This window comes from Apostichopus japonicus, chromosome 4 (genome assembly GCF_037975245.1).
Source record: "Apostichopus japonicus isolate 1M-3 chromosome 4, ASM3797524v1, whole genome shotgun sequence".
In the NCBI taxonomy this organism is placed as follows: domain Eukaryota; kingdom Metazoa; phylum Echinodermata; class Holothuroidea; order Aspidochirotida; family Stichopodidae; genus Apostichopus; species Apostichopus japonicus.
This window is the reverse complement of record NC_092564.1, coordinates 15,056,476-15,070,471: the sequence shown is the minus strand read 5'-3', so window position 1 is coordinate 15,070,471 and position 13,996 is coordinate 15,056,476. Positions and strand designations below refer to the sequence as shown.

At 36.2% G+C, this 13,996-nt stretch overlaps 1 protein-coding gene across 3 annotated transcripts; it reads right to left on the bottom strand.

Moving 5' to 3' along the window:
* Positions 1-1,131: 1,131 nt before the first annotated feature.
* On the bottom strand, positions 1,132-13,879 carry LOC139966553 (ephrin type-A receptor 4a-like). 3 transcript variants are annotated; one of them, XM_071969710.1, is made up of 11 exons: positions 12,567-13,879; positions 9,654-9,693; positions 9,274-9,338; positions 8,560-8,730; positions 7,924-8,034; positions 7,331-7,500; positions 6,430-6,549; positions 5,723-5,837; positions 5,158-5,251; positions 4,768-4,849; positions 1,132-4,550 (listed from the first exon to the last, which is right to left on the bottom strand). In XM_071969710.1, the coding sequence occupies exons 1-11, from the start codon at positions 12,610-12,612 to the stop codon at positions 4,446-4,448; spliced, it is 1,119 nt and encodes a 372-aa protein (XP_071825811.1). In that variant the 5' UTR covers positions 12,613-13,879; the 3' UTR covers positions 1,132-4,445. The 3 variants fall into 3 exon arrangements, with proteins under 3 accessions (XP_071825811.1, XP_071825810.1, XP_071825812.1); XM_071969709.1 differs by lacking the exon at positions 12,567-13,879 and adding an exon at positions 10,505-10,674; XM_071969711.1 differs by lacking the exon at positions 12,567-13,879 and having other exon boundaries at positions 9,274-9,333.
* Positions 13,880-13,996: the final 117 nt, after the last annotated feature.

Genomic DNA, 13,996 nt, shown 5'->3' with positions numbered 1-13,996 from the left:
ATCAGCACTCAAAACGTATCTCTTCACCAAAGCATATATGTTATAATTGTTTTTATTTTGTTAAGCGCTACGAGAATTATTTCATAGGTTGTTTGGCGCTATATAAAAATTATGTATTATTATTATTATATACCGCAATACCTATGGTTAGCAAAGCTGGAAGAGGTGAATGTCTGACCCTGGCCCTTATACTTATATAATATTACCGAGCACGTTATAGGACCATATTTATGGTTACGGTGTGGGAAGGAAGTGTGAGTGGGGGAAGGTGAGGAAAAGATCAAATGAATATAATTCTTAGTGTCATGTGTACTTGGACTCGGTGTGTAGTCTCGGTTTCGGCCATGTTTAATTGGGCGCAGACTGGCTATAGACTCGGATCTTCTGGACTTGACTACAGCCCTGTTGGTAAAGATCTGTATAGTAAAGTATACACGGTAGGTTACATGTCGACGTTTTGGACAATATCTGTGCAATTTAAAATCAATAATATGTGATTTTAATAAAGTTGAGATTATAGTTTACATTTCTTGGATTACAATGCATACAGGAAGTATCACGTACACAAACGCACCTGATGTTACTATGGCTATATCAGAATGATCACCCAAATCGCTACATGAATGTCGAAAATCTTTCAGTTTCGTTTGATTCTAATTACATTTTATAACACCGTTCAGAAAGAAAAAAGTAAACAAACATCGTGTCAGTTTACCAAGTAAAGTACGTTAACGTACACTGCAATATGACCCATGTACTTCCGTGTATTACTTTCAATGGTAATTGAAACCATTTGAGCTTGCTGTTATAGTTTGAAACAATTAGGAACGTCCGTAATTAATGTCCGGGTTACTTCGAAATTTAATCAGCTTCTTTCGTTCATATCTGCACTCATTGTATAGAATAACGCGTAACAAATTTTAACGTTTTTGAGCAAATATTAATATTATCATATATTAATCCGGTTTCAAATTATGGTATAATACGAGACAGCGAACCATTTGGTATAGATGTTCCAAAATGGCTTCTTCATGCCATTGTGACAGGTTAAGCCTAGATTGCACAAATACGGAGAGTAAATACCGTAATAACAACATGTGATATCATTGAAGAAGCAGTAAACAGTAACTGCCTCATTCTCAAATCAGCAGTTCAGCAGTTATTTTTATTTTTACGACGCTTAAGCGACCACAAATGTGGGACAAACCAGCAAGGGCTTATTGGTTACAACTTACACGTCGGTTGGCTTCCAATTCAACATTTGAACTCAAATTTGGAATCTTTTCAATTTAGAAAGTCATTTCAGATGGGGAAAGAGTAGATTGCTCTTGGATGAAAAACCCACCTTACTATGACCCGGCCGGGAATCGAACCCGGAACCTTCCGATTGCTAAGCCTCATTGCTTCAAATGCCACCGCGTTTATCCACTCGGCCACAGCACCGGTCAGTATGGTAAATGAAATTATGTTTGAGAGTATTTCCTCACTATAACTCATAATTTTATAATTCGCTGACAGAAAGTACACTAACACAAAGAAATAATCTCACAACAAGCACAAGTGCTTCACAAACACTTGTTCTTCATGAGTATGAGCTGTGAGGGGAAAGTGACTTTCGAGAGGTTAGTTTGAGTGTGTTGTAAGTAGGCTACGTGATTATTAAGGTTGGCCGTTACAAATATTCATTCAACTTAATAATTAGAATATAATGGTACATCACAAATGTAGTATAACTTTGAAGAAGATCAATTCTGATCGGAATGTCTTTTCCGAGCTTCATCATTGGCCACCAATACTGTAAACTTAATAGCACATGCTACCGATTTATCAGATTTGTCAGCACGATCATACTGTGGTACAAAACTTTAAGATTTACAGTAGTTACTGTAATCTATGTGTTAATCGGCAGTACATTCACATTATGGATGCATCTAATTGTGGATTATAAAATTCGACATAAATTTTAAACAAAAACAAAACATTATTGATCAGTGTGCAACAATGACGTCACACCTGTTTGCTATAAGTTCACCGTTGGTACGAAAGGTGGCAACTTCAACTCGATATCTCAAACACTGTACAATGGAATGAATGCAAATTTAACCAGAATGCTTAGATTTGACCTGGACGATTCTTGTTATACCGAACGCAATTCATTTATGGAATAGAAACATTCCTCAAACATATTTAATATTTCTCCCATATCAAACCATTCTCCGTATTAATTGCAGGAGGGCCTACAAGCTGCACTACATGCATCCTAAGCAGGGAATGTGGTCTTACTTTAAACCAATTAGTTGAAGATCGCTTTTGGAATTTTTCTCTGAAGGTATCTTCTCATTCAAATGATTAAGAGTTGCTTTATATTATCATTCCCCAATTATGACGAATACCATTTGTTACTATAACTGAACATTCAAAAAAGATAACAATACCAATGAAATGCCTAGGTTATAGATATCAAGACATTGAATGAGGAAACATTTCTCATCGAAACAGTATATGTATTCAAATCTTGGGAACTTTTCAGGCCAGAATACCTCACTTTAATAATATTGTTACTGATATATACTTTCTACACTGTACAAAACTGTATGTTCATCCATATTGTATTATTTACCCCATTTCACTATGGTTAAACACCTCTCTTCATAGCATCGCCATCCCCCCCTTTTTTTTTTACTGTTCCTCGTGTCTTCCTCGAGTTTTTGCTGCCAGTGAAACTGTAATTGCTATACAAGTCTCAACGTACATTCTGTGACATTTAATTATTTATTTACATATCAAAACCAACTTATCCATATCCAATTTGGATGCAGGAAATGCTGTCTGTAGACCTATAGTCGGGTGTACTAGCAGCATCAAAGTTTATCATTGTATATTCAGGCGTTTCCTTAGCGCATATAGTCGCCCATCACCTGAGACACCTGCTTTGTAATTTAAAAACAAAAGAGATGAAGTATTTTCCCATTTCTAATAAGAGTTGACAGTAGTTTCAGTTTTGTCGTGGAGAACACGACAAAAGTGGTTGTTTGCAAAAAAATACATGATCATCGTAATTTGCGATTTCAAATTTTGACAAAAAGCCAAGACACTGAATTTACAAAAAGTAGACATTTTGATATAAAAGTTTCGACAATATCTCATCTTATGGGCGCCCTTAGCTTCTAACAAGCTATTTTATATAAATTCTAAAAGACATATATCATGATAAATGAAAACAATCTTCACCTTCATTTGCTATTGTCGCCAATAGTAGATATACTGTTTTCTTAAACTTAAATTACTTTTGTGACAGAATCCGTTCCTTTCCATACAACGCAATCACTGGTCACTGTGCGCACCTTGTAGTGTAAGAACGATGGACTGTTGTGTGTGCGGTAAAATGGTTAACATGAGCGTCAATTCAGCGAGAGAGGGAGCCATGTCCCCCTTCCCACATTTGTAGTTCGAATTAAATAGATCCCGATGCAAAGGATAAGTAGCTACCACACAATGGTATAATAAACACAATTTCAATACGCTACTTAGTTAATCCAAAGCTTTAAAAATCAGAAGATTTAATTAATTTGTTTATGTCTTTAATATTGTTCAGTAAATATCTTCCCGCCTAAATTAGAAATGTCCTGTCGTCAACAGAGGATGCGTGAGATTGCAGTTTCCGCAAGTCTATATGTGTCAACTATCAGAGCATTGTATAATTAAATGTAACACAAAATTGATGAAAACTTCATCGGTATTAGTACTTACAAGGACTCGGGGAAATCGAGATCTAAAAGAAATATTTCGGGCGCTTTTGCTGCAGATTATCGCCGATATTACGTCCTTCCGTGCATCAAATAAGTGGTTTAATCTTTTAGGGCAAGGCATCGCCCAGAGTGATTGGCGAACATATGTGCTTTACTAACTGCACTGTCCGAATGTCTAAGCAGTTGACACCCACAGTGGTTTGTCAACTAGAAACATCAGTTATTAATGAAATACAACAGAATAAAACGTATAGACAATGTTGGGTCTCATTTAAGTTTTCATGCAGAAACATGACTGACATGCGGTCGTTATATCCTTTGGCACAAAAGGTTGGGATCAAGCCTATACTTGGGCCCCTGGACATTAGGGGCCCTGGATCAATGAACCAGCCAAACCGCCAATTGCTTCGTCTCTGCCCACTTCCTTTCCCACTTTGCAAACCTATTTGAGACGTCTTTGAAAATCGAATATAAATAATAAGTATTAATGATGAATCTTGAATAACGTTCGTAAGGCACCGTTGTTGAACTTTTTGCCTGTTCGTATACACATGGATGTAATAGTTTAACATACTGTGTTACATAGTTACGATATGCGTCCATTGAATTCTTCGCATACAAGAAGTGCCGGAATGCTTAACGAAAGGCAATGCTTTTGTAATATATTAATTGCTAACTTGAGGCGTATTTCTTCTATCATTCTTTCCCTTCCACGTAGTCGTCAGTTGGAGAAATCATCCGTGTATACAAAGATGATACCGGTATCTCATAGAAGCTATTGTCTATTAACTTATCAAAAATCTGTCGAGAAAAAACAAACAAACGGAAAACCTGTTATATCTATACTTTGTAGTAGACATTGTCTTCTTTATATTTTCTGGGTTTCATAACGTCACATTGATATATCATCGTGATATTATAAGTACGAACGTTTCTGCCATGCAGACAGGATAAAACGAGCAAGGATGTCAAATAGTGTGCTTAAATACTGTTTACTGTTTTAATCTGAAATAATTACCGTTTTAAAAGAATTCCTCAGGTGGTGAATAGATGGTCGAAGGGAAATGTTTTCACTCCAGCAATCAAATAAAAGTGTGTTTCTGTGGAACAATAACAAAGGCATTCGAAAGTCGCAAAAATCATTCTAAATTCTTCAGCAAATATCTAACGTCACCTCCAAATAAGGAGACAAAGTCTAGGGAACCTTATATCCTCACCATCAACTAATCCACTGCGGAGAGATATGACATTCTATCCCTGTGGGTTCCTTCCCTAAATTCGTTGATTAATATTTATGTAATTCGTCGACTTAAATTATAGCAACCAGTAAGTGATAACAGAAGTTTTAAGAATGATACAAAGAGGTGCAAATCCAGACATATGAAGTAAGGGCATAGTTCATCTCTACCTTAACTGCATATATGTTTCCGGCCATGGCGTCTTTGGCAGTGGAATGACATCCCCTGGCTTGTATTCCTCATTAATTGGGAAGGGTTTATTACCTGAAAAAGCAAACAAATACTGATATCCTAACGTTGTTGGTGGACATTTAATGTTTCTAAATGATTACTCTCATCTTACCTTTGTAAAATATGTTGGCTTTAAAGGAATTGTTCCCCGGGTGTAAACTTAACACACTTCTATCAAATATATTACACAGAATTGATAGCCAATCAAAGAAACACTTTAGTAGTAATGTATAGTTACATTACACTGAAACTGTTTTAATCTGAATCTGAATTGATAGCCTGGCAGTATAAATTTGCAGCGTTTATATGTAATTGGAAAAAATCACTATATTGTTTAGCATCGATATACTTCCACATTATAGCATTTGGTGTTACGGCAAAGTAAGGTATACGCGAAGAAGCTGGTTTTATTTCTTCTTGCTCGCATACTATTTGATCGATATGATATATACAAAGCGTGTGTATTTTTATTTTTCATGATAGTTTTATTTCATTGCTTTTCACCAGCTGAAATAATTTCCCATATAACAACAGCTGTTGACCAGACATCACTCTCTGCTGAATATTCATTTTGGTAGAAAGCTTCTGGAGCGAATTGGTTCAATGTCACTGATTTCATCTACAGACAGAACAAGAAGTAAGAACAGGTGTAAAAAAAGAGGAAAGACAGGAACATTAAAGGAAGAAACAGTGAGATGAGAACAGCTGTTCTTTCAAGGCATTGCATTACACCGGAATCATAAACATAAACAATATTAAATCAATGAAATGTAAAAGGCTTCCAACCAAAAATATATTGTCATTTCATTCTTAGCAATGCTATACATTATTTGCATATGTTCGTCAACAAACGGGTACATTTAAATTCTTTCTTTTTCTTATCAGCAAAAAGTTTAAATAATATAAAGAACGCATACAAGTTTCAAAGAAGGGGAATTTGATTACAAACGAGAATTAATTTATGAAAACGAGCATTTTTAAGGTTATCCCCTCAAACTGGAAGGGCATGTGCCCCATGTACCCGCCTGGCCCGCCGTCCCTGATTATGAATGAATAATTTCATATTTCTTTTCAGGCTACTTCCTTTACTTGAAACATATTTCCTTAGCCAAACATTATATAAGGAGATGTTATAAAGACTCGACTCATTAGTCTGGATAATGAGACGCACTTAGGACCAGCAGAACAATGAAGGGAAACAACAGATTTACCACTGATTTCTTGATGGCGCAAATCGTTGGTGCATCCTCGGCAAGGCAGAAGTCATACAATTTACATTGTCCCTGTCTGGTGTATAAAATCTTCTTCGTTGAGAAGCAAGGATGAAGAAACTGTGACCGAATGAAATAGATTTCATGAATGAGTGAATTTCATGACTGCCAATAATGACATAAATCGTTGTTTTTCCCCCCAGCAATATCGAAGAAACATAAATAAAATGATACGATGGCTCAGCGGGAAGTGATATAAATCAATACTGCATTTCAACGGAGCTTTGGGGGGAATAAATACAAAATCATTGATGGAGATGTGAAGATGTATAAAGTCGACGATAGTTTTTCACCGATAAAATTTAGACTGATATTTAATTAGTAACTATTGATCACTTAGGTGTTAAGAACAATAGAGATCATGACACCGGTTTCTATATCGTAAACAACTAATAGTTTATGTTTACTGTGTTGTATAAGCTGGGGGGAAGGTCACATCATAGATATGTAGTAAACAATACATCGAAACTCGAACCATGGCTCTTTAACAAAAGAAATGTCAACTAATTTTATAAACTTAATGAACGACGGAGAACTGACTTTTAAATTCGAACCGGGTAAATAAATGTTCGAACAGAACGGGATTTGAACCACGGACCTCGGAGGTACGAGCCCTTTGCTCTACCAAATCAACAACTACATTCAATTATTGTAATCGTAACAAGCGTTCCCGCAAGGTTAGACACAATTTAATCACAAGGCAAGATCTAAAACTCATAAAGAGACACATTTAGCATTTACATATCCGTTTGTACACGGAACCAAGATTGATTACTGCAGAGTTTGCAGCGAAACCAAACCAGCTCAACTCTATATTTTGTCAGTCACGGACGAAACTCACCCCGTAGGATTTAATGACTTCCATTCCTTCAAGTACTCCTGACAAATGTTTCATAACATCTAGCACTGACGTGACGCTCCTCCCACTTCCCTGTTGTGAGGTTGGGTCAAAGGTCAAGTAATTATCTAACGTTTTACACGCAAGATGCTCAGTTATCATATTTATTTGATCTACAAAGAAGAGATAGTTACATTAGAAGTTAATTCGCATTATTCACTTAGATCTTGTGGAGTTACCAAAAGTAACATGTTGCTGTGTAGAAGTTTCACATGGCAAGCCAACAAATTGCACCCACATTTTCATCAATTATTTTCGTAAATTATATTACGAAAATGAGAAGACACTATCCTTTTCCCTCTATTTTGGCCCTCTCCATATTTCCCGTGCCACCATCATTGACCTCAGGTCACGGTGCTGTAACCCCACGCCCTGACACCAGCACTCATCAGGCCTGATGATTTCTTCCCGGCATTCAAGAAGCATAACATGTTTCTCTTTTTCACACATCTCTGAATATTAAGATCAGTTGCAGAATAAAGTATGAACGGCTGAAAATTAAAACAAATACTGAAATAGAAAGAATAAGCACTCACTATATACGATCCCAATTCCTTCAACTTTCGTGACATGATTCGTCACCGGTAGGTCTAAAGACGTTTTCACAAATTTATCCCAGTGGACGTCTCTGTGTTTGACAACTCTTTCTACGAATACGAAGAAGAAAGTGAAAATATTGGTAATATGCCTTAGTTTAGGTGCATGTGAGTAAAATCTTTTCGCAATGATATAACATGACTGAACGATATTTCAGACAATGTAACATATTATAGGTGACAACTTTGAAGATCAGTGACTCATTTCAATATTTGTTGTCATGACATCTTTTTTTTAATATCTGCATATTTCATTGCTCGTGTAGTATTTTTCACGGAAGCATGTCATAAAACTCAGTTGAAATAAGACTTGCCTAAGCCCTGTACTCTGGGGATGGGTGGGGCAGTCTTATTTGTATATGCTGCTGTTAAGGAGCACCAAACTGGCTGTGAAATAGTAAAGTATTATATTCAAAATGCCCCAAGCATGCAGTGTAATCCTTCTTGGAATTGAAATGTAACCAATTATAACATATCACACCAGTCGGGTCCTAATCATCTTTGTGTAGGATACAAATCTAATTCTATACATCTTGTTATTGATATCAGATAAATCGATTATATATATCAGTTTACCATCAGAGAGGGTTGTTAGGACTACACATTTGGTGACCCCAAGAGAGACAAGTATTGTCCCCATCCACCTCGTGAAAAGTGTCCCGGTCTTCATCTTTAACATACGGCAAATATCGTCATCGTTAAATAACCGATTACTTCCCGAAGTGTCTGTTGTTACTGTAGAGTAGTCTAAAAGAAAGGCAAACAGGCAAATGACCATCTTTTTTTGTAGAAAAAACAATATTCAATATTCCTAGAATGAAATATGTGAACATCATTTTTATAAGTTTAGGTAACATTGAGAACGATCCTTTTAACTTTAGTTCATAATCGTTGTAATTCAACAGTCTTTTTCAATAATTTACCTATGTATTCATGATTCCATATCTAATGTAATGAAATCAAGATAATAAATACATAATGACACCTCACTACCCTGACTAAACGAATATCCTTCAGCTTTGAATTTGTTATTTTTCGTTTTTTTCTTCCATAATTGTTCTTTGGCGAGAAAACGTTGAAAATGTTTATTTGATCATCTCTATGTCAAGTTCCTCAGCTAGTCAGATAGGGAATGAGCTTTACACATTCAAACTCAAAACGCGTTATTTTTGTTTTTCTTTTAAGGTCGTTTAAAATTGTTTCATATATCCCATATGAAACTTTGTGTACAATATGACTTTGGCCACTTGAGGTTTATTGTACGTTAATGAATAACTTTTATAAACCTACATGTCTCGATTTCTCTTTCATGATGTGAAGTATTAATCTCATCTGGCAAGTTGGGAAGAACTGACCTTGGAGGAAAATCATAAAGAAAATAAGAATATGATTCACCTGAGATGAAAACAATACAAAACAAATGCCATATACAAAATATAAAATCGGAAGAACTATCCATATTCTGGACTGAAACTCTCAGTTTGAGGAAAGTTCGAACTGTATAATGAGGCAATGGAGGTCTTGAATTTTTGAAATTGTATCACCAAATTAATTAAGTCCACTTCGTTATGTCTCCCTAAGACTCACTCCCTACAAAAGGTACCTTGATGAAGTAGAGACTTGCCTAGTTTAACTTAGTATAGTAAAGTATTGAATATCGAAGGCTTTACCTCTGTATTTGCTGACTTGTTACGGGTATATTATCTCCATCTGTGAAAGAATACGTAAATTTACCGAGCGATTATGGTTTTGAGGTAAACACTTCATTTCGTGTTGCACCGACTCCATTCCTTCCCCCTACTCCTTCCACCTCGAAATTAGATTACGGTATGTAATTACGAACACAAAATATGGTTATACATAGTAATATATATATACATTTGTATGTATGTATGTATATGTGATCTTCCCGCAAGCAGGAACTCGCGAAAGAAGCCATGGAGGCTTGTAGACTCGCAAGCTGACCGAAGCCAATCTCTCGGCACACATCCATTTGACGTCCATGTCAGGAAGTTGTTATTGAACAACACCCTTGCCAGACGACACACATTGATGTCGGCGGGGAATCGAACCGGGGATCTCATGACTGGGAGACGCCGGCGTTAACCACTAGGCTATACACTCCGCCTGGTATTTAAGGTAACAAAGTTATCTTTTTTATATCGCACGCTGACCTTACCTATTTTAATTGGATCAAAGATGTTATGTCCATTGCATGGAAACCGAAAAGGTGTTTGGTATGATTAACTCCATCAATTTTATGCATAGCAATCAATGTGGTTTTTAATCACAGCAGGATGCGTTACAACAAATTTGTGTCCATGAATACATACACATGAGATCAAATATACTTACTGGCTTGTTGTTGGCACAACAAAGGCTTAGCCTAAGTCAGACTCACAAACTTTCAGAAAACAACAGTTTGGAATTATAAATATAAGATGTTAAAAATATTTATGAAGATGTAGCGTTTACTCAGTCTATACTACTGATCCTACAGGATGAAATATCACACACTCACTTCGGCCATTTTGTGTTTCTGTCCTGTTTACTGTCTGAAGATCTCTGGTTCTTTCTCTGTAACCTCGGGCCTCACAATGTAGCTGTCTTTCACACGTTTTAGCAATGACCAGTAAGAGCACAATCAGAATGACAATGAATGTCAAAATAGGTACAAGTAACATTAAGATGAATTCACTTGCCGAAGCGTTATAGTTGTGGTCAGCTTTCTACCACGATAAGATACAAAGCAGTCTAATGTTATTAGGGTATCTTTTGTCAAATTACTAACATCTATTTCTAAGTATATCAAATCTGAATCATTTGAACTGGAATACGAAACATGTTTCGGAATATCTACTATGTTCCATTGTTTGTAAGCAGCATTAACATTAGTCTTACAAGAAAACATAATCTTCTTTCCTTCTTTAAATGACACATTCGATGTATTCGTAATGATAGTTAATTCGTCCACAAAATGTATTGGACCAAATGAACAATTAGCACTGTAATTAACCATCCCTGGCGAAGATTGCACAACGTAACAATAAAACATACTGTTGTTCCATTTACTATCGAGTTTAGCATTCAATTCAACAAATCGATGAGTTTTATTCCCTCCAAGAGTAACGGACGAACTGTTTATCAGTGTGTGAGTGTTTTGTAAGGAGAGGTTTATTCTTGGACTACCGTTTTGTAAGATACAGGTTGTATCAAAAGGTTCACCAATTTGATCAGTAAAATATATTGGATAAGTAGAACTGGGTGTACACTGTGGATATTCACGTCTTGGACTGTATAGCACTATCAATGTAAGCTCCTGTGAATTGAACATAACATGGTCCAAGCATCGAAATAAGTAACCGTTAAATTCCCTGGTGACATCTCTAATAGTTAAGTCATTAATAAAGTCTGATCCATTCTTTGTGGAGTTGAATATAAAACTGCCAGTGTAATTCTCAACCAGCGTTGAATTCATCACAATCCGCTTTGCCTTACTGTCGTTCTTTAGTGTCTTTATTCGGAACATTGTGACATTACCCTTACTTATACAGCGTAAGGTAACTGTTTGTCCCTCTGATCGGATTATATGTTCCTTCCATACTGTATCAATCACAATAGTTTCCTCTCCGAAGCAAAGCATAACTAAGTTTGCTAAATTGACAAGGAAAAACAGTATTTGAATTGAACTGGCAGCAATGGTTCCAACAAAACAGATTTTTCCTCTCCTCTCCATAACTAAGCAGCTCGTGTCATGTCAGCAGATGATTCCTGGATCAAAATGATTCTTACAATTTCAGATAGTGACTCGTATAGTCAATTTGTAAAACGAAACGACACTCTCTTTATTGAAAAGTAGGATACAGATACCGCAAGTGTCCGACATTAACTGATGATTTCTGTGGGCCCTCTGAACATAAGGTGACACATTTGTTGTGGCTTGATTTATGACGTCATAGTTTCTAAGGTCATTGAAATGAAACAGTTAAGAGCAATGCCATGTTTGACAGATGACAAAATAAGATGAATTATCCTTCCCGTGTCATTAAAGGCGCCGTTGCATGAATTGGACATTTCACTCGCCATCTAGAGGTGTAACAACTTGGGGGGGGGGGGAGGGTGTAGCAACCCAATGTCGACTCTAGAACGACGGGTGTGAGAAGAAAATTGCGGTTTCAATAACTACTAAATATTAATATGGCTGATCTTACGTTTTTAACATATATATCTGTTTATACGTTGTCTGTATGTTTACTAAAATACCTATTGTAGACACAGCTGGAAGAGATGAATGGCTTACTCTTTCCCAGCCCTGTTCGCAATGATCTATAGTAAAGTCCACACGGTAGCAAATCTATGTTGAGGGGTATGCTCGGTTGCATCTCGAAGTTTTGGACAGCATCTGTGCTTTGTATATCAATAATATGTGTAAGAACTATATTTTTATTTCCGGTTTACATTTCTTGAATAAATACACAAACAAACACTAACAAGTACACAAACAGTCACATACAGCCAGCAGGTACCACATACACATTAACAATTCCTTATGTTACCACTACTGGCCTGTTGCTGCCGCTTACCACATACACCTCTCTGAAGTTGCGTTGAATAAATCAGTGTTGACATCACTCGGGAACTTCAAGCGGCACTTTAAGGTCGAAAATCTTTCCTGGCGTCGGATGGCAAGAATGAAGACGGAGTATAATACAATCGCTTCGATAACACATTCAACTCCACCAATCAAAAACAAAATTTTGTTTTATTTCTTATAAAATTTTCATCACATGTTGATATTTTTGACAAATGTTTCACCCAAATATGGATGACCCCATCTACTGCATTCGATACGATACTACTCAGCAATAAATGTCAACACAAACATCCATAGACCGTGGTTTACTACACATTTGTCTAATTCTTTGATAATAATTCATATTAAAAAAGGATTTTCTTGCTAGATTGATGAGTTCCTTGACCCTGCTGGATCCTGCAGTTGCTCACCGATCATCTGTTCTTTAAGGATAACCAAAGTCTAATCCAACGGATTTTTGCTCAAGTGTATTTCCTATGTCATGGATCAAAGAACAACCGTCATAAGATTCCACAGGGATAAACAAGTTTTACAAATCATACTGCTCTTTCTTATATCTAGTTATTGTATCCGACGAAATTGTGGAACTCTTGTTTCGCGTTAAACGTCTATGAACGTAATGTAATGGTATCAATAGATCGAAGCTCATATGCTTCCCTTGGCTGACTTTGTTAGTTATGCATGCAGGGAACCTTTTATCACACATTAAGTAATATTAGAAATTTTGTTAAATTCAGAAACTATAGTATATACATTGACGTACACTACAGTGTGACACATGTACTTCCGTGTATTACTTTCAATGGTAATTAAAAAACACTTGAAATCATTGTTTATATTATTTTCGAAACGATTATCACCGTCCGTAAGAAGTGTAAGCGGTTACTTCAAAATTTAATCAGCTTCCCATCTTTGTATAATCATTAAACATTAACTGCCTCATTCTCAAGTAAAACTATTTTTGAGAGAATTTCCGCACCATAACTCGTAACTTTATCATAATCCACTAACAGAAAGTACACTAACACAAAGAAACTCTCACACCAAGCACAAGTGCTTCACAGACACTTGTTCTTCATGAGTATGAACTGTGAGGGAAAAGTGACTTTCGCGATGTGAGTTTGAGTGTGTTGTAAGTAGGCTACGTTATTATTAAGTTTGGCCATTACAATTATTCAATCAACTTATTAATTAGAATAGAATGATACATCACAAATGTAGTATAACTTTAAATAAGATCAATTCTGTTCGGCGTGTCTTTTCCGAGCTTCATCATTGGCCACCAACTTGCACAGTAAAAAGAATAAAGTCCAGGTCAAAATCTAAGCATTCTGGTGAAATTTGCATTTAATTCCTATGTACCGTTTTGAGATATTGACAGTTGAAGGTATCTGATATTCTACTAAAAGTAAACTTGAA